This window comes from Dendronephthya gigantea, unplaced genomic scaffold, assembly GCF_004324835.1.
Source record: "Dendronephthya gigantea isolate DGI-Jeju-01 unplaced genomic scaffold, DenGig_1.0 000045F, whole genome shotgun sequence".
In the NCBI taxonomy this organism is placed as follows: Eukaryota; Metazoa; Cnidaria; class Anthozoa; order Malacalcyonacea; family Nephtheidae; genus Dendronephthya; species Dendronephthya gigantea.
In genome coordinates, this window is record NW_021163055.1 from 113,398 (window position 1) to 140,018 (window position 26,621).

The window sequence follows — 26,621 nt, forward strand, 5'->3', positions numbered from 1 at the left end:
ATTGCGTGATGCATGCTGTAGGCATCCCCCCCCCCCACACCCTCAGGGTAAATTTTGAAGTACATGCTCTTTAGAAATTTGGTCTTGGATTCTGACACTATAATTTGTAACTTTTGGTTGTAAATTCTGTACTCTGTGGTATATAAATTGTTTTCTATTTACGATGGCGCAAGATTTGTGGTCGCTGCAAAACCCTGTTTTTGCTTTCTACGTCCTCTGCTCTTCCGTGTTGCTGTTCAAAACATTGTTCATGGCCATTTTGACAGGATATGTGAGAATAACGTACAAGGTAATGCAGTACAAATTATTTTACCACGAGCATTTCAAATATTTTACAAGACTGAAGAGTCTGGTTATAGATTTATTTGCCAGGTTTCAATATAAAAGGGTGGAAGGCATGCAACTATAACATGTGTTTAAAGAAAGGAACAAGCACACTTGCTTTCAGCCTGTAAATAAATCTGATTATTGTTAGAGAAAAACTTTATAATAATTCATGAATTAGCTACAAATCAGGGAAGAAGTCTGCACTATAAAAGCTTAAGCGTTGAAGTCGAGGTATATTTATGCAAAATGGAGTCTGGGTTAATTGGTCCCAAAGCTTAGCTGTAATAAAAATATGTTGTGAATTTACACACCAGCCTAACTATTAAAATGCAAAATAACCAGAATATTGTTATTTGTATGTAGAGCTATTCATGGGCAGAAGACAATGTTTCTGCAGGAGTTAAAGAGGTGAAACCAGAACACCCTGTTGTGGAACGAGTGCGTGGGTTAGTGAAATATCAGATTAATACTGGTTCAATGGGTTGGGGGGGGGGCGTAATTGATTAGAGACAGGGTTGACTAAAGATTGGGCATAACCGCATAAGAACTTACGCTTTAGATATTGCAATATAGGTATTCCATGAGACAGTTTAGGTATCATATATATTATATAGATATTGCTGCTATCAGTGTTATGCACTTAAGTCATATAATTCATGCATGTTTATCAGTTTATTTTCTAATTTATTTGCTAATCTCTTTAACATGGTGACAACAATTTACAATATAAGTTCATTTGATAAGTTCAGTACAACATTTAATGGGCTCCCATGGTTATTTATAGCATATTATTGTTATAGCTCATAAGCAGGTTTTGCAGATAGGCCAAACAACATTACACTAGTTCTTTGTTTTCTTTGTCTTGACCTTTTCTTTATTTTCTTGATAGCACTAATGACAATTTAGTTGTCCTGAAATATTTGCATATCTAGGGTTAGGGTTCTCTGCACATAAATCAACTCTGCTCATAAATCATATTGTGTTTTCTAGATGCCATCGGAATGACATTGAAAACAATGTGCCATTTGGTATAATCGGTCTGCTTTACACCATGACAAATCCATCTGTGTGGATAGCCAGGTTACTGCTTAGTGGGTTTACAGTGCTACGTTTACTTCATACAATCATCTTTTTGAAGCAACTCGGACAACCTTATCGATTCCTTTCCTTTCTGTTTGCTCTTATCATTAATTTTATAATGCTTATCTCTGTTTTTATACATGCACTGCCACTGATAATCTAGTTTTGAAATATTTTGCTTTCTGAAATCGCTGTTGCATGTTTAAACATGATTATATACACAAATATTGTGGGCTAATTTAGTTCAGAATTAGTTCCTATTTCAAATATAATAAAGGATGCAGAAGAGTGCTTGTGTATTTTCTTTATTTAACACAGATCAACATCGTCCACATAATTTGGACAAACTCAGTTTTAGGGTTTTGTTAGCTATGAAGGTTAGATGAATCAACCATAATGTGCATGCCAACGTAAAAATTCTTGGCTTTCATCACTTTAATTGTATTGCACTTTGCAGTTTCTTAAAAGCAGCCAGCAAAATTAACACAAATACACAGTATGGTTTCAATTTATTTATTTTGTTTTGAACAGCATTTTTACAATCTATTTGCTCTTCTTTGCTCTTATCTTTTTGACGTAGAACTCAAGTTCTTTGCCTTCCAAAATATAACCATCACATCGACCACTCTGACCAGGTCTTGAAGAGATGCATGCTACAAATAGTTAAAAATACACCAATGTTAGGACCTTGCCAAACCTACAAAAAATGTACTGCAAAAGTGCTTATTACCATAAAGCCGTCCAGTCACAAACTGTTCATCGAGACCAGGCGTAACTTTAGCAGTGGCTTTCCGTCCTTCCATCTTCTTCTCCTGATGTTTCGACCTCTTTTTTTGCAATTCCTCTTCTTCAGTTTCCGTCTAATAAAAAAATGTTTATCACCATTTCAAATACACCAGTAAACATCATTGCTCTCAGTACCAAAAGTGCAAATAGAAATTCCTACCAATTTTGTTCCCTTCTTCCTTCCAAGAGGGGTTGCATAATGTGACTCATACCTGGAAAATAGTTAAGAACTGGTCAGGGTTTATAACTAAGGAACAGGCTCCATTGATAACAATCCTTAATATCTTACCATTGTCTAAAGGGATTACTATCAACTTGAACAATGCAGTTCTTCACAAGAGTTTTCGTTCTCACAAGTTCATTGTTGCTAGCATTATATACAACGTCCATGACACGGGTTTTTCTGGTAATGCCTAAGAATTTAATTAAAGCTTGCAAGTTTAAACTGGTTATCAGAATTAATTCAGGGAAAAGGGGTCATTCCCCAATTGTATCCAAAGGTACCAAGTTTCATGATGGCAATCAGAGTAACTATGACTTTAAAAAATCATATTTGAAGCTTGAAGACTATGACAGTCTCAAATTTCCTCATACATATAAAACAAGGTCATCATTTTGCCAAAATTTGAAACTTTCGAAGTGTATTGGTCAGAATATCATGGTGCATTTCATCTTCACTCACTTTCAGATCCCCAGGAAAAGTTGCCATGGTCGAGACGTAAAGCTCTGAACTTTCTATTTCCACCCCTAGTTCTTACTGTGTGGATTCGTTTTTGACCAAGCTAAAACACCAACACAAACATAAGTTAGGACGTTAAGCTCCATGGTGGTTTGAAATGGGTGTCACAAGGGTTGTCATACCTTGGTGTTGGCAGGTGGTCGACCAAGTTCGTATTTTCGTTTCTTTCTAATGGCTTTCTTCTTGCCTCCGGTTGCACGTCGCTTGTGCCAGTTATCACGGGAGATACCTGTACATCACCACAATCATATTAACAATTAGAGAAACCTAGTTAAACCAGGTACCAGAGAATTTCGGAGAGTTTGCAGATGTTTGACATTGTAAAGATGTCATGTAACTCATGTTTATAAAATCATGGGTTATCTATTTGCAGTCTCTTGTTGAGAGAGACGGAAAATCAGAGAACAGGGAGTTATTTGCTGCTTATTTGATGTGAAATTTTTGTGAATATACTGTATTTTAAATGCAATTTTCGAGATGAACTTGTCTCATTCTGTTTAGAAATTAATGCAGGAATATGGTTCCACATAGTTAAATATTAAACTGCATCAAGAAACAAATGCATTCTCCTGATATTTGAGGGGAATAACCTAATTCAACAATCAGAAATATGCAAAGGATTTATCGCGACGAGGATCACAAATTGTAAGACCACAACAAATTGTTCAACTTCGTAATTTTGTTTTCCCGAAAAATTCCCTAAAAAAGCACACTGCTCCTAATTATTCATTATTTAAATACGGCTCTGTTTATCAGAGAATGCGATTTATATTTCGTTTCCCTTGGGATTCAAACGGATTGTTTTTGACCATCAATAACAAAAAACTTACCCATGTTGATCACTGGTTCGAAAAGAAAGAATTTTTGACCGGGATTTGGCTTTTGGCTTCGGAAAGCTGGGCCGAGAAAGCGTCAGGTTATTGAGCCTGCATTTCTTTGTCAAGCGGTAAATCCACTGTACTATAAATAAAACTGTATGGCTAACTCAGGGGAAATGAAGTTATAAATATTATCCAAAGAAATACTAGACGCTAAACACCATTTATCTTTGTATCAAACTGAAGCTAATTAAAAATCTTACCTTGTGTAGAAATTCTAAGACGGTAAATACAAAAATAACTTCCCACTTTTATTTTTGTATTTTTTTTTGGTACCACCCTGAATTTTGGCGTGAATCGTTTTAGTTCACTGAGCCATACTATAATTCCACAATTACTGTAATAAGTAGGAATTATAGTATAGCTCAGTGTTCCAGTCACATTTATTTGGATCAGAATACTTTCGAATTTCCCCCCATTGCAAAATAACAGGAGATCACCCCCCGTCTTTTCTGACAAGCAACCGCAGACTCTTCGTCACACGTCCCGCGGGCTTGGAGAGGTACGCTGTTTCTTGTAAATTCTGGTCTCTGGATGATGCAGCCAATTTGGCAGACAATTTTTTCATTTTGAAGTTTCTTTTTGAAACAATTGCAAAGTATGATAGTTTTGAAATAACCGGGGCGAACTCGCGAAGCATCGAACAAGAGTTTACAACGAAACGATGGGTTCAAACGCGACGGACAAAGAGAAACTTCTGCGCGAGACCGAAGCAATGCTTCGTGCTGTCCTTATCAGCAGCCCTCGCGGAGTACGTTTCGAGAAACTGCAACGGGATTTCTTTGAACTGACGGGCAAACAAATACCATTCAAAGAGCTGGGTTATCCAAGGCTCGAGAACCTTCTGCAAAGTATGCCCTCAGTAGCAAGGATAGAAAAGGAACCAGGTGGTGACTTCGTTGTGAAGGGGGTGGCCTCAAGTGCTGACCAACACGTTGCGAAGTTGATCAGCAAACAGAAGAAGCCTTCTCTCAAGAAAGGTGCGAAATCGTTCATGGCCAAACGAAGGCAAATTCTGTTTCAAAAGAATGCAATCACCCCGGTGAGGAAACCCATTGGGCGACCACGGCCGCCAACCCATAAAAGTTCAAATTTTATGGCCCCAAAGTTTGTACCACCAAGAATGCAGCGACTACAACAGGAGAACAACAAGAACAGGGCTGTTGCACTGCCACTGAGACAAAATACGAAGGCTAAAGGTATGTGCATTAGTAATACGTCTGGGAAATGGGTGTTTCCAGGGTTGTTTCCTGAACAGGGTGGCAGTTTTAGAGAAAAACAGTTTAAAACTGAAAGGGTTATCCAGAATAAATAAAGTTAGTTTAGTTTTGGTTTCCTCCTGTAGTAACACTGGAACAATAAGAGATGATTCTTATTGGACCTCTAGGAAGAACAGTTTAAAATTGATAGAGTTTATCAGTATAAATAAAGTTAGTTTAGGTTTAGATTGCATGGTTGGTAGTTGTGTCCATTTATTCTGTAGACTATACCGTTGGCAAAAAGGTATCAGTATGCAGAGACGAAATTTTTAAGAAGGCAATCAATGGGGTGAAAAATCAACTGCAGCTCTGCTTAAGTTCCTCATCACAAGGTTCTATTTGCGGCACAATGTGCTTCTTTAAAATCAGCTAGGGGTATTTTCATTGCAATGTTGTGTGTGCTTTAATTTGGCTCATAAAGTATCAAGTTTCATCAATATACTCTGCTTCTTTGCACAGCGAAGGCCTTGCACATTGCTTTTCAACTTTCCGACAATTGGACGAAATACAGTGAACTGCAGTGCGACAATCGTAATTGATTATAGATAACTGTGTTTTAATTTGGCGCTTAAAACATCATAGATCCCTCATTACAATAATACAATTATTATACAATTATACAATTATATACAATTATACAATACAATTATACCCTTACCTGAAAAGAACCTAGTGTTCTCTAACAATTGAACTTTTTAGATCCCATGAATTTGTCGGTCAAAGTGTCAAACAATGAGAGAAGTGTCACAACTGTCGCCTCTCATGATCAAGAGCAGCCTGTGGCATCTGGTATCCTGGAGAATGCAGCGTCAGTCAAATGGATCAAAGCGGTAAGTAATACATCTGAAATGAAACAGGGTATTCCATTCAAAGACAAAACAAGCGATGAATGTTATTTATTTGTTTCCACAAAACATGTAGCCTAGTTTTCTTTTTATCTTATTTCCCACATCTTATTTTGCTGTTTTCTCTTGCAGGAAATTGAAAAAGCTAACAGTGGACTGTGGGCAACACGTCTGGAACACCTCTTCAAAGAGAAGTTTAAAAGAGCGTGTCCGAAGCAACTTATGCAAGAGCTAAAATTTCGACCAGATATCACACGAGTGGAAGAGCCTATTGCTGGGAGATTTTTACTCTATGCTCCAAGACAACAACAGGTATATATTGTATATTCTGTTTTTCCATCGCGCCCTTCCAAAAATTCCCTGCACGCTTGCTCAGCTTAGCCACTGATCTATGTAAAAGCTTGTAGTGTTCTTATATTTATACAAGGCTGCTACCATACCTACTTTACTGTCATGTCTCTTTGATGCATTGGAGTTTGTTATTGTTCTATGGGGATGATTTCTCTTGAGGGAGGGTCATACTGTCACCAGTACAAGAGGTGATGAGAATAAGAATTTCTGATCATGAAGTTTTTTTTATGCCAAGGGGGGTGTTGGGTTATTTCTCGGGGGAGGTATGTATCCCTTTGCATTTTGCTAGCTAGAAGATCTGGTTTGTGCAGGTATTGACAGGCTGTTAAATTGAAGTGATTTCACCTGCTACCAGGTAAGAGGAACCACAATCATTTGATTTTTTTTTTCAATTTGTAGCCTCCTGTAGCTTCCGGATCACATGCTGGAAATCAGATCCAAGTGAACAAAGCCGACTTCGTAATACCATGCTATTTACCTGATGTTGGGTATGCGAGTTTCGTTCCAACATTTCATTTGATGCAGATTCAAATTGCAATTTCAATAAACTATTGTTGGTCTTGTTCATACTTTATCTAAAGAGTCTGTTTAAAACTTTCATTTCTTGAGAGATCATTTCATTTCTTGGAATTTAATTCAAACCTGCACAGTATAAATGACATGTTTTTATTTGGTATTAATTTTTATATTTCATTTTGTAGTGCGTCAGTTCTTGTGTACATATCCCATATGGAGAACCTCAGCTGTTTCTATGTCAGTCTTTCAGATTCAATTTCTGAAATGTTGAGCGAAGAGATACGCAAGCATTACAAGGTCAGTGTCAAGTTCAGACACCACTGAAATATCTCAACCTTGCGCTTTCCTCATCTTCTCTGCAATGTCTACCACCTCACATCTTCTGATCTCTACATTTCATAATGCGTATATCTCTGACCATCTCTCCTTCATCTTTATCATATCATCTAAACCTTTTTTCCTTTATCTTCTCTGCCATGTCTACCACCTCACATCTCCTGATCTCTACATTTCATAATGCGTATATCTCTGACCATCTCTCCTTCGTCTTTATCATATCATCTAAACCTTTCTTCCTTTATCTTCTCTGCCATGTCTACCACCTCACATCTTCTGATCTCTACATTTCATAATGCGTATATCTCTGACCATCTCTCCTTCGTCTTTATCATATCATCTAAACCTTTCTTCCTTTATCTTCTCTGCCATGTCTACCACCTCACATCTTCTGATCTCTACATTTCATAATGCGTATATCTCTGACCATCTCTCCTTCATCTTTATCATATCATCTAAACCTTCTTCCTTTATCTTCTCTGCCATGTCTACCACCTCACATCTTCTGATTTCTACATTTCATAATGCGTATATCTCTGACCATCTCTCCTTCATCTCTTCTTGTTACATGTCCATATCATTTCAACATTTCTTCCCTCATCTTCTCTGCAATGGCTACCACCTTGCATCTTCTTTAGATTTCTCCATACCGTAATATCTCTGACCAGCTCTCCTTCATCTCTTCTTATTACGTGTCCATATCATCTCAACCTTGCTTCCCTCATCTTCTCTGCAATGCCTACCCCTCCATCATTAAGCAAAAAGTCGTCTCACCCAAAAATCCTCTTTATTCCTCAGACAAGTCAATACAACTCCGATGCCATTCCGTCAATCTCCCAAGGACAGATATTCTGCGCCCAATTCACGGAAGATAAAAATTACTACCGCGCACGCGTCCTGGAAGTGGTTGACAGTGCGCATGTCAAAGTACTCTATCTTGACTTCGGTAATAAAGAGATTATCTCAGTGGAGAAACTGCGGGTCCTTATCAGCGATTTTCAAACACAACCAATTCAAGCATTTGAGTGTTGTTTAGAAGGTGTGCAGCCTTTAGACCAGGTACAGTAAGTTCGGCCTAAAATACTTTATTGATAAACTAAAATAGTTTTTCTGTGTTTTGAGATGAATTGCTTGATCCCAAACCTCCGTCTCTAAGTGAAAATAAAAGGGAATTCCAAGACTTTAGAAAAAAGATTAATATTTTTAAACGCAAAACAACTGCATGCCATCTGATAAAGATCCAGAACATTGTTGGCAAATACTTCTTGTTGAAAATTTTTCCAAAACAAATTTTAGTATTTCACTATAGGTAAAGTTTTGTTATTCCTCAACGAACAATTTCACAATGAATTTTTTTTAGTGTCAGGAATGGAGCGAGGCAGCCATTGTTAAGTTTGATGAACTGACGAGCGAAAAGGAACTGCGGATGACCGTGCACGAGATCGACGGTAAAATATTGTTCGGAAACCCTGTTGTTCAGTGGAGATTTACATCATATTTACATCGATGTCGTAAATTTGTTTTAGTCTTAGTGATTGTGCAGTACAAGTACAATCGAAGGAGTGTTTCCTTTTTGTCGCGCGGTTAAAGTGACTCGGATTTCAAGACCTACTATGAGGGAAATTTCCGTTCTGAGAGTTTGATTTCAGCCTCTTGATTTACACAGAAGATATCAATGCTTTCTCTTGAACTTTGTGACGTAACGTTCATGTTCCCTACGTAATTCCGGGAATTTGCCCTGATTTCTTGGAATAGTAGAGACGCGGTATATTTCCGATGCTAATTGTGATGAATATTTCATGAATGTTATTGACGCGTGTTTTCCTTCCTACTTCCTTGTTAGACGCTATCCTGACAGTATCTCTTGTGGACGTGTCATCGGAGATGGACATTGCTGAAATGATGAAGAAAGCTGGTTTAGCCGTTGGGACTAAAAACCTGGAGACAACTTCATCATCGTCATCTTCCTCCCTGTCCTCCTCTTCAGGGTAAGCAAAGCTATGTGTAGATCAGTGAATTGTAATTAAACCTGAAACGCTATTTAACTTGGCCGCTATCTTTGATGCCAAATTTAAATGTAGTTTTTCTGAGTTTTTGAACGTTTGAGAAAGACGTAGAGAGTAATTATCTAGGAATGTCTAGAACTATGTAAAATGCAATCATTTGCTAATTTTTGTAAAAATTGAACGAGAAACAGAGTCAGAAACACTTCAATATTTGGCTTCAACCAAGCATCGCGCTGATCTGGCTCGCTAGTTAATCTGGTTCGAATTCCTACCGTACTCTGTAGTAACACTGCATGATTAAGAATGTAAGCTGTATCTATATAGCATTTAAACATTTTTAGACCAACGTTGGAGAGGTCTCCTTCAAAAACAGAAAGCGTTGCATCGCGGTCTCGTCGCTTGAAATCCAAATCCCCAGGTATGCCAAACAGAATTCCTCAGGTTTCTGGCTGGAACGAAGATGGGCAGAAATTTGCCCAAGAGTTTTTTTTTAAACAACAACGCTGCAACTTCGGTCAGAAGGGAACAAGAGTTGCGAGATGTCTGATTCATTTAAAGACATCGCGTTCAAAGTCATTAAAAGCCAAGGTTAATTCGAGTGCTATTCTTGTCTTTCTCTAGGTATTGTTGAGTTGCCGGACGAGCTGTTTCTTGATGTTCTGGTTTGCAATATCACGGGAACTTATGACGTGTATTTACGTCTAGTCGGCGAGGAATACTCGGTGAGCTTTTGAGAACTCAAAGTACATTACATAAATATGTCGAGAATTTGCCTCCAAGTGTGATCCTCAACAAGTCACATAGTTTTCATAGTATATTTATATTTTAACCTAGTAAAGAATTCCAAATGTCTATTACAACTTTCCAAACGAATCTCACCACTCACACCGTCAGATAGCACATGCTCGGGCTATAAATTACTCTCTCTCGCTCGCTCGCTCACTATAGTTCCTCACTCACTGAATGTCTCAGTCCAACTAACTCCTTGCTCTCCACACCACATACACCTTCATCCTATCAATCACTGTTACATAACTAGAATATAATTAAGCAAAGGAAACATTTGTCTCTATAATAATCTTATCTGTCATTTCCCGACAAATATTCTATCCTGAACTCTGAGTTTAATCCGTACCCGAGCTGGACCATTGTTTCCATTTCCAAGCATGATCTTAATCCCATTACAACCTAACTCTGATCTGAATCTATCTGCTAACTTTAAACCACCGGACTTGTTTTCGTAGAATAAATTAGAAGCTATTCAAGAAAGTATGACGTGCTATTACAGTGATTCAAAAGGTAGGGACTAAATGATGTCTTCGCTGGATTCTGGAAAATACTTGTTGAATGCATGAGAATAACCCTTCGGAAAATTAAAAATAACGTCCGTATATTTGAATTTATTAGACGAAGTTATCACAGACCCTGCTAACGGTGATTTGTTTGCGCTGATTTCGGACGAAGTCTGGTGTCGAGTTAAGGTGACGAGTGTAAATGGCGGGGAAATTAAAGTGTTCTTCGTTGATCACGGGGACAGCACGGTGGCTAGTAAAGATCAGTTGAGACCTTTGGCCCCTCAATTCAGGCAACTGCCCTTTCAGGTATTTATGTACAAGATTGTTTAACCAATCAGCGCTCAGAGGTCAGAGAGGTTATCAAACTGGAAATTCTGGGGCGGTTGTATCAAGCCCGTTTAGCTTAAACGGTGGATAAGTCGAAATTAAATAACACTCTTACATCCCTCTTGAATGAGTGAACTTGAATATTATGCACTGAATATGTAGTTGTAAACAGTATCTTTGTATTAAGGTTAAAAACATTTATAGTTTGCTTGTTGAGTAAAACGATAGACTTGCTTTCTATTTTGAACTTATCCACTGTTTAGGCTAAACGGGCTTGATATACAACCGGCCCCATGCAGTACTACAATTTAATCGATTATAGCTTTTGTTATTCTTTATAAAACTGCCACTTTTAAATCAATTCAGGTTTTCCAATGCGCTCTAAATGGCTTACCAAAGACCAAAAATCCGGAAGTCGTTGAAACGTTGAAAAAGTTGATTATGGGCGAAGTTGCTGTGGCCGAGATTATAAAAAGGCAAGATTCTTAGTAAAATGTTTGAGTATTATGATAAAATTAAACCTCCAAGGATTAGTGAGAAACGTTTAGGTTAAGCTCAGTAGGTAAGATGCTGCCGTCTTGTGAAGTTCAAGGATAGATGCTCGGGTTAATTTTTTGTGTTCATTTTTGGCGTTTTCTTTCAACGATGTTTAGGATGGGGGATTTGATATTTATCGAGCTGTTGGACACAAGAACCGATGCTAATATTGTGGTGAACAATGTCGTGAGAAAGTTGGTTATACCCGACGAAGAGTTGAAACCTGTTTTACCAAAGGTTGGCCAGAGTACGGACGCCGATCTGGCGTACATTTCGACGGCGGGAAATGTATTTCTTCATGTTTCTGCTGTTGGGAGTAAACGATTGGAAGAACTGAACAGAGACCTTACTGAACATTACAAGTCCAAGGTAATTTAACTGCATTTATACTGCTCCAGTAAGAATCATCTCATATTGATCCAGTGTTACTACAGGAGGAAACCTGAAATAAACAAACTTTATTTATACTGGATAGCTTTATCAGTTTTAAACGGTTCTTCCTAGAGGTCCAGTAAGGATCATCTCATATTGATCCAGTGTTACTACAGGAGGAAACCTGAAATAAACAAACTTTATTTATACTGGATAGATTTATCAGTTTTAAATGGTTCTTCCTAGAGGTCCAGTAAGGATCATCTCTTATTGATCCAGTGTTACTACAGGAGGAAACCTACACTAAACTAACTTTATTTATACTGGATAACTCTATCAGTTCTAAACTGTTCTTTGCTTATCCCAATATTTTTCACCTTTCATACAGCAATCGAAAGCAAGTGAATTCATTTCAAAGCCCGAAGCTGGCAAAATATGTTGTGCGAAAAGTGGTGACGGACACTGGTATCGTGCGAAAATTGTTTCTTTCACTGATAGGGATGTGAGTATCTTTGTTTAGTTTGAATTATTTTCCTCCACCCAATTTGAAACTTTTCACGTCACCATATGTTCTGAATGCTCTGCTAATCCACTGGTGAACAATTAATTTAACTCCAGGCTATGGAAGTGGTCTTCCTGGATTATGGTAATACAGAAGTTATACCCACCACGGATTTACGAAAACCGACCCAGGAAAACTCTCATGTCTTGTCACTGCCGTTCCAGGTGGGTTGCTTATGAATGTTTCCGAAACGTTTAAGACTCGCTGGAAATTCTGGTTATACTAATTTGATTATCTTCAACATATTTTTAGGCGCTGGAATGCCAACTTTATGACGTACCGAAGGTAATTGTGAGGTTTAAAAGAAGTTAAAAAATTAAACATTCTTATATCAAATATATCAATAAAATTTCATATTGTTTTTAGTTATACCTTATTGTAGTAGTTACATAGGTTGAAAAGCTCTTTTACATCAAGGCATTAGGAAGTTTTTCTGGAAGTTTAATGTGCGGAATCTTCACATCGAGTTTAAGTTCATAGGTTTTAACGAAGAATTATATTAATAACGTGCTCTTTAGGATGGCTGGAGCGACGATGTTATCAATCGAATCTTCGAAATTGTCGAACAAGGCAGCCTGCAAGCAGAGGTAAGGCGAAAACCACATTTGATGAACAAGAGAACACGGTTAGGGCTAAGATTTTGACGTTTCAAGGGCCTAGTTTACCAGGCCAGGCTTGTTTCTGCATTTTTACTTCGACCAGGACACTTTCGACTGAGAAATAGTTATTTTCAGCGTAAAATATACACGAACTCTGGGAAACCGACAAGCGATAACAAGCTTCGTCATTTTCGCGCCAAACTCGGTGCTTTTGCTTACGCCATCTGACGAAGCTCGTTGTTGGTGGGCTTTTGAGTACAAAATCAACCAACAAACTCGCACTCAAAAGCTCGACGACTATACGAGTTTTGGCTGATGGCGTAAGCAAACAACACGCGAGAATGACGAGACTTGCATGTACTCGTATAGTCGTACTCGTAGTCACGGCTAAAGTTATCTATTAAGGTGATATCAGAAGGTGATATACCCGCGGTGAGCCTTTTAGTCACAATGGAATCGGAAGGTGAATGCGAAACTCATCGCCTCGCAAGTCTGCTCGGGCTTGGAGTCGTCGTAAACGGCAACCATCCTGTGTCAAATATGGAGATCAGTAATGCTGATGTTATAAAGAAGGAAACGCAAGCTGGAGTGAGCGAGGAAATATTGTTGACCACGCTGGAAAGTAAATCCAAAAAAAGTGGAAGATGAAAGAGCAAGCAGAGCTGCAAAATATCTCTAATGAATGCTGATGAATGTGTTGACAATTCGCAAGCAGGCGTGAATACGGGTTTAAATGGGGTCCTGGCGACAGGCTGTGCGGGCTGATGATGTTAAGGTGGCTGGTATCATTGCATTTGCGATCCACTGCCACTTCAAGCAGGATGGTTTGATGTCTACATCACCGAAGTCAGAGACGCCGATCATTTCACGGTAGGTTGAGTTTGTTGTTTCGTTGTAAGGAAGCGAAGGTGATGACAATGGATCCATCATTAGAATGTGCTGATGACTGTAAGAGCAGGTTCTGGAGTCGTTTCAGTAAATCACCTTTCTCATTACTTAGTTTCAACTTTTGGAGAGCAATTCAGAGATTACCAAATTGGGGGAAGAGTTACAGGAGTTTTACCAGGTATTAACGAAACTGATTCGACGATGCAACAGGCGGGAATTTCGTTTTAGACCAATCAGCAAGTTTGTTTACATTTTCAGTAAGCTAATCAGAATGCATAAATTTTTATAAAAAGTACAATTTATAAAAAGTACATTTTACATGAAGTAGTAAAAATTTATGAATTCTGATTGCCTTTGCCTAAAAAATGTAAACAAATATGGCGATTAGTTTAAAACGAAATTCCTCCTTGTTATTCGATCCAACAGTTTTTCTAGACGAGTTACGCCCAACCTGACTTTTTTACTTTCTAAACTGACTTTATACGTACTGGATTGCTCAGTTTAGTTTAAACTTTGACTGTAGAATCAAGTTGAAACTGAAGTGACGTTGGTCGAGGGAGACGTGGTTGCTCTTTTCTATGAAGCCGACGAATATTGGTACCGTGGTTTAGTTGAGACTGTAATCAATGAGGAAAAAGTGAGTAATTTTTTCGTGCGTCAAAAATCAGTCAGAGAAACAAATTTTGTTTAACTTAGATTTTGCGTTTCACAGGCGTACATTCGGTTCCTGGATTATGGTGGAAACGCTACCGTTAACAGGGAGGACGTACGCGTTTTGGATGAAAAATTTCTGAAGTTGCCTTTCCAAGGGGTTTCAGCAAAATTAGCTGGTAAGTTGCAAAAACAATTGTTTTATTGGAGTTGGGAACAGTTAAAATTTTAAGATGACAATGAACGTTTCGTTTTAGGAGTAAAGTGTACAAAGAAAAAGTGGTCTAGGGAGTCTATTAAGAATCTTAGATTCCTAATGTTGGATCGATCTCTAGTAGCGAGAGCCGCCAATGGTCTTGCTAACTACAATCTCGACCCCTCATCTACTGTTGAATTGGAACTTTGCGATACAGAAGACCCCAAACAGGACGTCTTTATTGCAGAGAAGTTTATTGCAAGTAATTCTGACGTCGTTTCATCGTTATCTCCAGCAATCTGAGGCTCTATGTGCGATTTATTAATAATTTGAAATACTTCATATTAATCGTATGTCGTCCGTCGTCTTGTGGTTCAAGAATGAGAATTTTCAGTAGGAGTGGAGACAGTCACCAATTACAGGGAATTGGAAAACGTTTAAATTGGAAATCCAGAGTTTTAATGCAAGGCGGAAGATATTGGAATGTTTAAAGGATATTGTAAAGACATAATTTGCTTGCCGTTACAGAAGGCGATGAAGAGTTTCTGCGGCCGGAGCTTTAAAAATTGAAGTATATAACACAATGGATGTTTTTATTGTATCTCAGTGGGAGGTGTCGCTTCAGTCACCAGAGTTTGAAAATGTTTGTTCTTTTGGCAAAAGGACAACGGTCTGGAGAGCAATATTTTCGAACAACCAAATTTGTGAGCGGGAACAATGTTTCAGACCGGTTTTACCAAAGTGATATCGCTTTATGTTTCGTACCAAGGCAGGTTTAAGGGCGAAGAATTTTTATAAACTTTTCAGATATCACGACAGAGCTACATGCCAATAATCTTTGTTCTTGTTCTCAACTGGTTCAAGGTGAAATTCATCGTTTGGATGCTATTCTTCAGTTGTAAATGCTTCACCTTTAGCTGAGATGGAGTCCGGTTAATGGCGGTGCAACTAAACTGAATGGCTAAATTATCTGAATCTTCCACTCCCCTGTCTGCACTAAGCCGGGGATGATTAATAATGTTGACGCCAGGAAAACTTTGGGGGCGGAAGTAAATTCTGAAGAAAAAAAACTATGAGATTGATGTTACCTCCATGAATGATGATTGGAGATGCCTGGTTGAGATTTTTCTAATAGAAAAAATGCGCAGATTGGACGCTTATAAACCTTATGGCTTGATTTTTAATAGTGTTAGTTAACTCTTGGCAATGATGCGAAGCTCGTTTTGAAGGGAACAAGTTAGTTGCACACGAAAGTAATGGACAACGAGAGGTCATTTAGGAGTTTCTTGAAAACGGATTAAAACGGTTTGATGACAATGATGTGCTTTGGGATAAAATGATGTCCAAAGCTTTGGGATGAAATGCTGCAACTATACCTGTTTTCAAAACAGATAATCGCGCACTTGGACGCTTAGCTGGCATGCATAATATTCGTGAATGAAGTAGATATATTATGTATTGAAATTGAAGGTCTTTACCAATCCCTGTTGGTGACACAAATTTGTTGTAATTTGAATGAAGCTCACACCTATGGCTGTAGATATGCCAAGCAAGCTCGCTCGCAATGAAACCGGACATTATGGCAGAATTTAATGAAGGAATTAATAATCTTCGTTGGGTTTTAGACAAATTTAGTTGATTTGGAAGACGATAGACCTGATTTGACTCGTCGTGACTGTGGAATATGTTATATGAAAGATACCAATTTTCGCCGTTGTAAAATGGAACTATTTGGTCTTTGAAACAATTCGTATTCGCCGTGGTGGAAGACGATACGAAAGAAGAAACTTGGATTTCACATTTAAACAGTTTTGTTTCAGAAGTTTTTAGACTATGGCTGCTTTAGGAGAAACTAATAATTTTTGTCCAAAAGGTAGACTTATAAAGCCGCCATTCTAAAACTTTTACGAATTACCCATGTCGTATAAGTGGAGTACTTTTCGTATGTAGAAAAACCCTGCTATTTTCAAAAAACATCATAGATATGAAGGACAGGATTGTAGTGTGGGCTAAGAATTTTAGACACACGCTACTTTTTCATCTCGTTATAAAATGAAAATTGAAAAACTTGAAAATTGAAAGACTATTTTGATGTATTTTTCTAATGTCAATCAGTTTATTAAACTGTAAGAGAAATGACCATAGAGTATCCTCGTTATGTCTCAATGTTTGAAGGAAAGATCATCTATCTAAAATAACTATTGCCAGTGAGTATCAAGCTTTTGTTTTCATTGTGGGTAATGCGTTGTGTGTGCCAGTAAAGGGTCGTTTCGTGTTTGTTTAGTGATTTTACCTAATTACACTTTTGATATTTCGTTTAACTAAAGTGCACAATGTGCATAAACAAATTCATTTGAAATAGTGTACCAAGCTTACAATATGTATAGGTTATTTTGTGGCCATGAACACAAAAGAAGACCCTGGGAACGAGGAGTTCAAAGGATTGAACTAAAACTACTTTTGATGTATGATTTTATATAATTCTCAGTCAGACCCAGGTTCCTCGACTTTACAATAAAATGGCAAATATTTGAAACTTAGGTTTTTCACATAAAAAAATGAACGCATTTACGGATGCAACAAGTAATAAGCTTTCCCATGGCCTGTATGCTTAGCAATTTCAGCTAAAAAATAAGCGAAATAACGAAACAGCTTTTCACTCGACTTATTGAAAAAAAATTCATTGTAATTTCCCGCAAAGTATGCAAATTAATTCTGAATTTTTAATTTTGTTAGAGAACCGCTGCATGAAGCCACCCGAGGCTCGTAAACAATATGTCGAACTTTTTTGAAGTTTATTGATGGAAAGTTCGATACTTCTGTTCGCTGGAAGAGAAAGACTGCTTTCATAATCAAGCTTTATCTAAGTGTGGCTGAAAGATATAGGTCAGGATGAGTGAGGTACGTGTTTTAAAAGAAATCGGAGTGTTGTAACTACATTTATATCACAATTGATCGTGACAGATTTTTTATATTTGTCATGTTCTCAAAGGTATATGTCTAGGGTGTGTTGGGCCAGTTTCGGTGTCCTCCTCTTACTGATTTTGAGACTTATGCTTTTATTGTTTGCATTGGTTTGACAAACACTCAAAATCGCTACTGTTTAAGGATCTGATCGCTGATGTGAACGTAATCACCGGGATAGAAATTATAAAATGTAGTTTTGTTTTACTGTTTAAGTATACATTATTACATTAAGTAACAGAACGGCTGTACGCAAAGTGCCAGATCTGAGATCATCGTGTCTTAGTGAATAAGCATAGATTCTCAAACCGTCGTTCTCCTGACTCCTGGACAATTTTACCCCTCCTTGAAAAACGGTTGGCATTTGGTTGCCAGTTATATTGATAGTATTATAAACAAATTTATCTAACAGTTTCTCTTGGTAATCTCAGTGAAATGCCAGATGCTTTACTTGTGAGCTGTTAAGTTCTGGCATATAACAAAGCAAAAGCCGGGGGTTGTATAACTTGTATTGGCTGCACAAGGCACTTACTATCCTTAATGATTTAGTATTAAGCACGTGAGGGGTGTGGACGTTGGGAATTATGATTAGAATGAATCAAAATCTGTTATACTAAAATGTTTCCACAGAATATCAAGGATCAGGTGCTTGCAGTGAAAGCAGAGGGGAACGACCATTTTAAGAAGATGGATTATTCAAAAGCCATAAGTAGTTATGAAAATGCATTGAATCTATGCAAAGGAAACAGTGAACTAAAGGAAGAACATGGAACAATATTGAAGAACAAAGCTGCATGCTTTCTTAAAATGGTGAGATCATGAGTTCATGTCTTGAAATAGTCTGATAAAAAATTTTTTATTCACAGCTGAATGCATACAATTAGGAATTTCAGATTAGTTTTCTTGCAGTATTCTATTTTTGTGAACTTTCTGAAGTGTAACATTATTGATCAAAGGAATAGCTATCACACTTTTATATATATTGAAAATATGTTTTTATGTAGGGTAACTATACCAAAGCACTAAAAGACTGTGATGAAGGTATGTTTCAAATTGTACCTATTTTTCACTCCAACCTTCAGTCTGATTGAAATCTGTCTATCATTACCTCAGTTAAGCTAACCACAGGGACCTTTTAAGATACACCAAGTCTACGACACGGATGTAACATATGAAATCAACAGGGGTTGTTAGGAACCCAGTTTTAGTTTTATATATGGTACAGCTCTGACCTTGTTTACCAAAAGGAGTCTATGATTTTTATTCCTGGTTTGAAACAGTTGAAATGAAGACAATATTACTTCACATCCGCGTCGTAGATTTGGTGTATCTTAAGGTCCTTTATATATTTGCACAACCACCTCTAGGCACTAACTATATATTATATAGTTTAAGAACCTTAAAGCTTGCAATTGTAAAGACTAAACCAATCTGGAACAGTTGTGGAATTTCAATAATTTCTTTTCTTGTATTTTATGAATTTTTTGTCTTATTGGTCACTGTGGTTAAATCGACCTTTCTCAATCTTCAGATCGACCCCTTTTTTTTCTTTAAGCACTGCAATATTTACCAAAAGATCCAAAGGCATTGTTCCGTAAATGTCAAGCTCTTGAAAAACTGGAGCGTTTAGAAGAAGCATATAAAACTGCCAGGATATTGGTCCAGATTGTGCCAAAGGTATGAAGGAATTACATCTTCTGTTTTTAAAATATTGGATTGTTTTTTAAAGAGTTATATGACGTTTTTTCCTCTTTTCAAAACCCAAGGATCCAGCTGTCCAGCAATTTTTAAGGAACTTGACCCAACAAGTGCAGCAAAAGGTATCGATCAGGTTTTTTTGGCCCGTGTTTTCAAGACGTTCATTCACTCGAGTTTCGGTGAATTACTAGACGTTCTCGGTCTTAAATTTCGTGTTTTTTTGCCCTGAATAAAATTTAATTCATTCATATCTACAGCGTGTAGAAATATGTCACCATGATATAATGAAACATGCATTTTGAAATTTTCAGACCGAAAAACAAAATACAACAGACGGCATGGTTGAGACGATGTTTTCGGCTATCTTCGATGAAAATGAACCTGATGATCGCAAAGTCCAGGTATCGAAAAAGATTTACGAGCGTGAAACTTGCTTTTACTTTGTTTCACAAGCCTTGGGTCAACTTTGAACACTTCCCTTTGTATCACAGGCGATGAAAAACCTTATCGTTTTGGCAAACAAAGATTCTGGTGCAGATATAATATGTAATGCAGGTAGGAAAGTAGATGGTTAAAACTATTGAAACGAGCTGAAGAACCTTTGATTGGTTTTATTCAGAGAAGAACGTCGCTCGCAGCCCTCTGACTGATTTAGCGGGTAAGCTGGGCTTTCTTCTTTATCTTTGAATATATCTTATTGATTAGCTTTTGTATTTTCAGGTGGAATCAGCAAGTTATCCAAAGTTTTGGAAGTCGGAAACGAGGAATTAAGACACTTGGCAATCAAAGTTGTTGGGGTTCTTTGCAAAGGAAGTGCTTTACGGGTGAGACTGAATTGTCAGTTTCGCGATGAAACGTTGACACAACGAAATATATTGATGTACCGAAATTAAAATAAGAAAACGGCCAAGAACTATTCGAATCGAGAAATACATGAAATCCTTTTATTTTTTCGATAGGCTGCAAGAGTTTTTGAAAGTTTGAAGGGAAGACTTTCTCCATGTATAAAATCGGTATGCACTTGTTGTTTTCCGAGTAAAGTGACTAGTTCGTTCACTCCTGTAGTTTTGCTCGGTGAAGAACTAATAATTTTTTGAGAAAATATTCTTTTTGGCACAATTTTAATTACACACAGGTCTGGGTCAAAAAACCTAAAGCTTAATTGCAATAATAATATTTGTTTCACCAGAAATCTGCAGAGGTCTGCGACAGTGCCGTGAGCCTTATCAGTCAATTCATTCAAGCCACCGTCAGACAGCCCACCGCGAAAGAAAAGCAAAAAGACGAACAACCTCCTCTAGGTAAACGACTTAGCAATACCTTTATTTATATCTTCATATATACCTTTACATAATATCGATTATGGCGTAAATTTGTTGAGTTCCTCAAAGCTCATTTCTATGTGCGATTTCGTCTTTTGATACATGTGAACGAGTGGATTAGTTACGCACGTTCGAATAAGGACACTTATACATTAGAGTATTCATAACTATTCACTCGTTGTCATCGGTCTAAAGTAGAAAATCGCAACAAAAATATATTTTAACTTGTTTTAACGTACTATTTTTTAAATCTGTATTATAGTTTACAAAGATGAATTCAAATACGCCTGTTCGGTGCTGTTGGATAATTTGGTTGATCCTGAGTAAGGGAGTTAAGATGGCTTGTATTATATCTCAGCTGATATTGTTCGTATCTCATGATGATGTTTGTGTTAAAATGTCTGTTTCAGTGTGAATGCTCGGAATCGAAACGCCATTATCGAGTGTGTGATTACAGCAGTACCTGGAAACAAGCACATGGTCCAGTTATTTGTCGAACTAGAAGGTCAGAGAAATCATTTGTACACCACAGTCCAGCGACCGTTGTCATTTTGCCGCCAAATGAAACGATAACTGTAGAAGTAGCTACGACATTTTCCTGCACAAGTACACGTAGTTCTTTTGGGATTTTTGCTTAAATTAGTGGAATACTTGATCCTAAACCTGCAAATGATAAGTTTCCCTCTAATTCGCACGCAGAAAAGCGCTCAGTGTTGAGTATTTTAGTTGAAGTCTGGACAGAAAAAAAATAGACATCACGTCTATTCTTAAAAGCACTACATCGTACGCCGTGAAACACTAGCTGAAAGTGTTATGAAGAACGAGTTCTGTAAAATTACATATTTTTTAGGCGTTCGAAGGTTACTCCAGGTCGCAGCAATGGCGGCCTGTGTTTGGTCAAACACGAACTCCGCGATACCAGTTGACAAATCAACGAGGATGGATGTTTCTGTTGCATTATCGAAACTCTACGACAGTTTAGGGTATAAATCACCTGTTTTTGTTCAGAACGCGCATAATCATAGTTACTAAAAACGCTCAAAACAGCAACGCCACTGGAAGATCATATATTGGTTAATTTTATAAGGTAAATATGACAAATTGTATCCTTTATGTCCTTTTAGTTATAAAGACAAAGATAAGGAGAAATTTCTCGCAGACTGTGACAGCGTGGTGTGGTGAGTATCCCTTCTTCTCCTGAGCGAACGAATAAGTGAATAGAGTTGAGAAATGTAGTTTTACGGCGATGCAAAATCTTACTTTGTCTTTTCTTCTAGTAAATATATTCAAAGTTCGGAAAGAGCTTCCAAGATAAATGGCCTGGCCGCATTATGCGCTGTATTGCAAGTAAGTTGATATCGTACCATAAATTATACCATGCTGAACTGTACCAATATTCACACAGAGATCATACTAGACCATATTCATGTCATACATCACGCCATACTATACTGAACCATACCATACCATACCATAGGTCATACCATATTCATATCATAATATCACACCCTACCACCATCATAACCACGCATGCTTCAACTTCATACTACCTAGTTCCTCGCCCTTCAGTCCTCGTCCATCCTTCACTGTCCTCCTCCATCCTCATTGTCCCCCGTCCTATTAAAGCCTGTTCACCCCACCCTCTGGTCTTTCCTTAAGGCATATTGTACTTCCAGGGGGTTCACGATGCTGCAGCGGCCATTTTAGCGAAAACCGAAGTTACAGAAGTAGTTTTTTCTATCGCTCAATCGGATCAATTAGACGGACAGGTTGACATAAAATTTACTAGAGTACTGCAGGTATTGTAAATAACATCTTGTAAGCCGTTTTTAATTGGTTTTTCTTGAAAATTTTAAAGATTGCAGCAGCCGAAGTGATTGCATTGGCCGCTTCAAACAAACAAAGATGCAGCGAAATTCATAACAAGGTATGTGAGTTGGTTGAGAAAAGGAAAATTAATTTCTTCTTTTAAAACTTCTTTTATAAAGGAAGAAAGAAAATAGGAAGTTGAGAATTTAGGTGAAGATTTTGCCAAGAAACTAAACACTATTTGCCGTTGTTCTAAAATGTAATTTGAAGTTTGTAATGAAACCGTTTTATAGGGAATGTCTGTTTTGAAAAATCTCTACAAGTCTACGAATGAAGATCTTCAAGTCCGTGCACTCGTAGTGAGTATCAAATCGTGCAGTGTAACAGAATATCAAGTTTTTCCTACCTCGTACTAAAATATACCAACCGTCTTTCAGGGAATGTGTAAAGTTGGCTCGACAGGAGCAGGGGATATCAATTCGAAAGTTTACAAGAAAGAAACTATACTTAAACTATATAAGTCCGCAAGAAGGTTTGTGTACATATAAGTTGAATTTTCAATGTGATTATTAAAGGACCAGGCTGTCACCATGCAGGCCATTATCGTGTCTCAAAGCTATGATAGCTTGAAAATGCAAAGTATTTACGGATTCAAATTTTGCCATTTGCTTTCGCCTCTGTTTCCAGTTATCTTGTGCGACCGAAAGAGGAAATGGAATTAAGAAAATGGGCCTCCGAAGGACTGTCGTTTCTAACTTTAGATGCTGACGTTAAAGTATGAATTATTATGCATTGCATAGACCATTCTTGAGTTTTTTAGCATCGTAAAGGTTTTTAAATTTGTTATTTTAGGAAGAATTGATACATGATAGCACAGCATTAACGTCTTTATTAGACTTGGCAAAGGTTTGTAAAGATACACTTCAATTTGGTATTACGCACATTAGTTTTAAACTGTAGAAAATATATATATCGGTGTATACATACTGCTGGAAAGAGCATCTGTATTATATTGTGTTTTATTCTCATTGTTTTTGTCATCGACGCTTCAGCTTGAAGACAATTCTCTTCTGTACGGCGTCTGTCAAACTCTTGTCAACCTCACGAACAGTTACGACAAACCGGAGAAGAATGAAAACTCGGAAAAAATGAAGGAATTAGGAAAATTTGCGAAAGTCAGCATTCCTGAATATGATGAGAAGGTATATATACTTTCATCTTTGCATATTCTTCCTGGTTCCTTGAACTTGAATTGCTCTCTTTTATATTTCAGGATAACGAGGATTTTGTCCAGAAAAGAATTAATATATTAGTTAAGGTATGAAGCTTACTACCTCATTTATAATCGAGTTTGATTTCTTGTTTTTATCACCCTGGGTTTAGCTATATTCTTTGAAAGGTTTCGTAATCCACACACAGTGTTTTCTTTGTATATTGTAATGTTTACAGTTGGGTTTTGTTGATCTAGGAAGGGGTCGTAAACGCTTTAGTAAACTTGGCAAAACCCGAGAGTAAGCAATGTCGAGAGATGATAGCGAGGTAAGCCGTAATGGACTGGACGTTTTGAAAACTCACATTTGGAAACTTACATTAAATATACTCATGAAGTATTTCCCTTGATTTATAGGGTATTTCATGGTATTGTCACTGTCCAGGAACATCGAGGACTCACGGTTCAGCAGGGTGGCGCTAAGGTGATTCATAAAGTCTTTTTTATTTCTTCACGCTCCCAAGGTTCTCCCAGTTAAGTATTTTGAAAAAATTGAAATTTTCAATCGTTCGCCATAGGCTCTCCTCCCGCTAACAACGGTCAACACGGACAGAGGTAAAGATATAGCCGCGCATGCTCTGGCAAAGGTCGCCATTACGATGAATCCAGCTGTTGCTTTTCCTGGACAAAAGGTATTTGTCTACTTCGTTTATAAATGGTTGACTAGGACTCATTAACAGTGGGAATAATTTTACATTGCAGAGTTTCGAGTTGGTTCGACCATTGCTGTCGCTTCTTCATCCCGACAAAAAGGTATGCCACAAGCAAACTGTATTTTTTACCCCTGACTTGCAAACTCACTTTGTTTCTATCCGTGTCAGAGTTTGGAACAATTCGAGTCACTCATGGCCCTTACTAACCTTGCCGGAATGAACAATGACGTCAGGTAACTCTCTGATCTCGAAACGAGCACTGGATGAAAATGTCCAGATGCATGCTTCCAAGATCAGTGAATGTATTGGAACAGCGACAAGTTGATATTCATCGTATCTTTACGCAGGAAACATATTTTTCATGAAAGAGGAATTCCTGACATCGAAAGCTTGTTGTTCGAGGATCACGAGATGGTCAGGAGGGCTGCGGCCGAGTGTATGTGCAATCTTGTTTATTGTCAAGAGGTATGAACCAAGATTACTTTCTTCTTGAGCGTGAAAGGCCTTGTTGTGTGTGTGAAGTGAAAGGCCTTGGTTGTACTCAAATCGTAGTTGTGGTCAAAATAAAAAGAGTCTCAACAGAGTCATTGAATAATTTTTTAAGGTAGCTGACTTGTTTCTTCAAGAAAATACAACGGAAAGAGTGAAGTTGTTTACTTTATACTCTGGTGAAGAAGATGAACTATTAGCGAGGTATAAATAGATTCTGAAGTGGATTATATTCAAGCCCTGAACGGCTTTATTTTAAATGTTTATTTTGAATTCAACATTCAGGGCTTGTTCTGGTGCACTGGCTGTCGTAACAGACAATCCCAAAATTTGTGAAAAAGTCGCCGAGGTAAACAACAGCAGCTTTTCTTGCTTTTAACAACCATTTTTATTTTATTTCGACGTTGTTTGAGATTCCAAAATATGCGATTTTTCAACCTTTATCAATTTTAATGAAGGTCAAACCTTGGTTGGAAATAATGCAAGGACTATTGCTCTCAGGGAATAAGGAACTAAAGCACAGGTAAAACAATTTCTAAATTAAATCCATGTTTACAAAATATGCCTGAAAATTGCCGGTGTATTCGCTAGTAATAATTGTATGAAATGCATCAAATGTTAAACAGAGTGATATATTATTTTCAAGGGGGTCTTTTATTGTCAGAAATTTAATGAAAGCAAGCAAATCAATCGCAGAAAAGGTGAGTTTCTTATCCGTTTCGCGAGGGTTAGAAATTTGTGTTATTCTTCAATATTTTTCTGCAATTCGTGACTTCAGCTCGTTGAAAGCAAGACTTTCGAGATTCTCCTCGCATTGTCCCAGGATGCATCACTGGACGCGAATATAAAGGAAGCCATTATGGAGAGTTTGCAAAAAGCGAAAGACTGGGAACTAATTAAGAAAGCTCCGAAGAATGACTAATGTTGTACTGGGAACCACTACATCGACACTCAACTCTTTGTAATTCTGTCGTAAAACGCATCTCTCTAAGTCCAGTATCAAATCAATATGGGTTTTCTTCAAAGGGAAAGACCTCAGTCCATGCTACGCAAAGATATCACTTGAACAATCAGCATTTCACAAAATTTATTTCCAGTCACTGCCTGAGATGAGACACTTTGCGATTGGCGCTCGTACCCAGGCGCTTCATTGGAAAACATAAAGTTGCATTCAGGTACATATAGAGATCTGTGACCAACCAAGAACGATTTGCTGGGGTTGGTTGTGGACAGTGGTTGTGGAGGACGCGCGTTGGAAAACAACCATGCACCCCTGCGCGCTCGCTCTTCTTAGCCACTGATCTGTATATGAAAGCTGAATGCAGTCTTATAGGTTTTCCTTGAAACCCTCTGATGTTCACGAATCGTTTCTTGAAAAGATATATATTTCAGCCTAGCCAACCGTAAACATTTTACTCGTTCTAAAAGTTTATACATTTGATGCTGCTATACTATTATTATTACTACACAATTAGCTCGTTATTTTTTGATAATAAAATTGTGAATTTATCCGCATGACGTTAACTCATTCGTCAGAGACGTAAATTTTAAAACAATTTTGTTCAAATCAAACAGGATTTTGAGAATTCAAATTGAATTCAGTAAGCCTGTTGCTATGTTGGCGCGAAAAAACAACAACTGAATGGCTATATCAGTTGATAAAGATAGATAAAAGGAACTACTTTCAAATGGTAAATACCATGCGAAAATCATGCGGTCAAATTCTGTTATTGACACTGGTGATAAAGTTGAATTTAACGAAGTATGTGTTACTGCTTATAAAGCTATTTTATACTTTTTATTTCACAGAAATAATTCAATTTATTATTGTCCTTTAATTTATTATTTTCCTACAAACGTTTCTAC

General features: G+C 37.5%; 3 protein-coding genes and 1 long non-coding RNA gene across 4 annotated transcripts; 3 read left to right on the forward strand and 1 right to left on the reverse strand.

Annotated features, from left to right (window-relative positions):
• Window positions 1-59: 59 nt before the first annotated feature.
• On the forward strand, window positions 60-1,862 carry LOC114527515. Its single transcript, XR_003687427.1, has 3 exons — window positions 60-289; window positions 691-773; window positions 1,318-1,862. It is a non-coding gene; the product is annotated as an uncharacterized LOC114527515 (long non-coding RNA).
• Window positions 1,863-1,906: 44 nt separating this feature from the next.
• Window positions 1,907-3,827, reverse strand: LOC114527514 (40S ribosomal protein S8-like). The gene is made up of 7 exons (XM_028549194.1): window positions 3,763-3,827; window positions 3,055-3,161; window positions 2,876-2,975; window positions 2,483-2,606; window positions 2,354-2,405; window positions 2,138-2,267; window positions 1,907-2,060 (listed from the first exon to the last, which is right to left on the reverse strand). The coding sequence occupies exons 1-7, from the start codon at window positions 3,764-3,766 to the stop codon at window positions 1,951-1,953; spliced, it is 627 nt and encodes a 208-aa protein (XP_028404995.1). The 5' UTR covers window positions 3,767-3,827; the 3' UTR covers window positions 1,907-1,950.
• Window positions 3,828-4,323: 496 nt separating this feature from the next.
• LOC114527672 (tudor domain-containing protein 7-like) lies at window positions 4,324-16,515 on the forward strand. Its single transcript, XM_028549380.1, has 24 exons — window positions 4,324-5,009; window positions 5,769-5,899; window positions 6,047-6,226; window positions 6,665-6,753; window positions 6,967-7,078; window positions 7,916-8,176; window positions 8,478-8,565; window positions 8,961-9,105; window positions 9,465-9,541; window positions 9,745-9,845; window positions 10,368-10,422; window positions 10,531-10,724; window positions 11,112-11,221; window positions 11,399-11,651; window positions 12,043-12,156; window positions 12,273-12,380; window positions 12,469-12,501; window positions 12,735-12,803; window positions 13,221-13,437; window positions 13,591-13,685; window positions 13,816-13,881; window positions 14,227-14,340; window positions 14,416-14,533; window positions 14,612-16,515. Exons 1-24 carry the CDS (start codon window positions 4,475-4,477, stop codon window positions 14,851-14,853), a joined length of 3,507 nt encoding a protein of 1,168 aa, XP_028405181.1. The 5' UTR covers window positions 4,324-4,474; the 3' UTR covers window positions 14,854-16,515.
• Window positions 16,516-17,335: 820 nt separating this feature from the next.
• LOC114527496 (protein unc-45 homolog A-like) lies at window positions 17,336-25,834 on the forward strand. Its single transcript, XM_028549167.1, has 34 exons — window positions 17,336-17,451; window positions 18,145-18,324; window positions 18,519-18,555; window positions 19,070-19,191; window positions 19,281-19,334; window positions 19,524-19,613; window positions 19,704-19,767; window positions 19,933-20,036; window positions 20,172-20,225; window positions 20,402-20,513; window positions 20,797-20,857; window positions 20,945-21,039; window positions 21,385-21,517; window positions 21,659-21,712; window positions 21,812-21,881; window positions 22,211-22,303; window positions 22,393-22,461; window positions 22,637-22,702; window positions 22,781-22,875; window positions 23,031-23,118; window positions 23,196-23,249; window positions 23,396-23,545; window positions 23,617-23,661; window positions 23,812-23,882; window positions 23,971-24,037; window positions 24,132-24,245; window positions 24,316-24,366; window positions 24,435-24,499; window positions 24,614-24,731; window positions 24,871-24,959; window positions 25,041-25,104; window positions 25,214-25,278; window positions 25,402-25,456; window positions 25,534-25,834. Exons 1-34 carry the CDS (start codon window positions 17,443-17,445, stop codon window positions 25,675-25,677), a joined length of 2,802 nt encoding a protein of 933 aa, XP_028404968.1. The 5' UTR covers window positions 17,336-17,442; the 3' UTR covers window positions 25,678-25,834.
• The last annotated feature ends 787 nt before the right edge of the window (window positions 25,835-26,621 follow it).

Excerpts from the sequence above, each read along its gene's own strand:
- LOC114527514 (XM_028549194.1), bottom strand. Across the intron at positions 2,976-3,054 it reads GACCACCTGCCAACACCAAG|CTTGGTCAAAAACGAATCCA; the intron begins GTATGACAACCC and ends TTGGTGTTTTAG. Across the intron at positions 2,061-2,137 it reads TGTGACTGGACGGCTTTATG|CATGCATCTCTTCAAGACCT; the intron begins GTAATAAGCACT and ends AACTATTTGTAG.
- LOC114527672 (XM_028549380.1), top strand. The coding sequence starts at position 4,475 with ATGGGTTCAAACGCGACGGACAAAGAGAAACTTCTGCGCGAGACCGAA. Across the intron at positions 9,106-9,464 it reads TCCCTGTCCTCCTCTTCAGG|ACCAACGTTGGAGAGGTCTC; the intron begins GTAAGCAAAGCT and ends AAACATTTTTAG. Across the intron at positions 11,222-11,398 it reads GTGGCCGAGATTATAAAAAG|GATGGGGGATTTGATATTTA; the intron begins GCAAGATTCTTA and ends AACGATGTTTAG.
- LOC114527496 (XM_028549167.1), top strand. Across the intron at positions 19,768-19,932 it reads AGATATAATATGTAATGCAG|GTGGAATCAGCAAGTTATCC; the intron begins GTAGGAAAGTAG and ends TTGTATTTTCAG. Across the intron at positions 20,226-20,401 it reads TTTCTCCATGTATAAAATCG|AAATCTGCAGAGGTCTGCGA; the intron begins GTATGCACTTGT and ends TTGTTTCACCAG.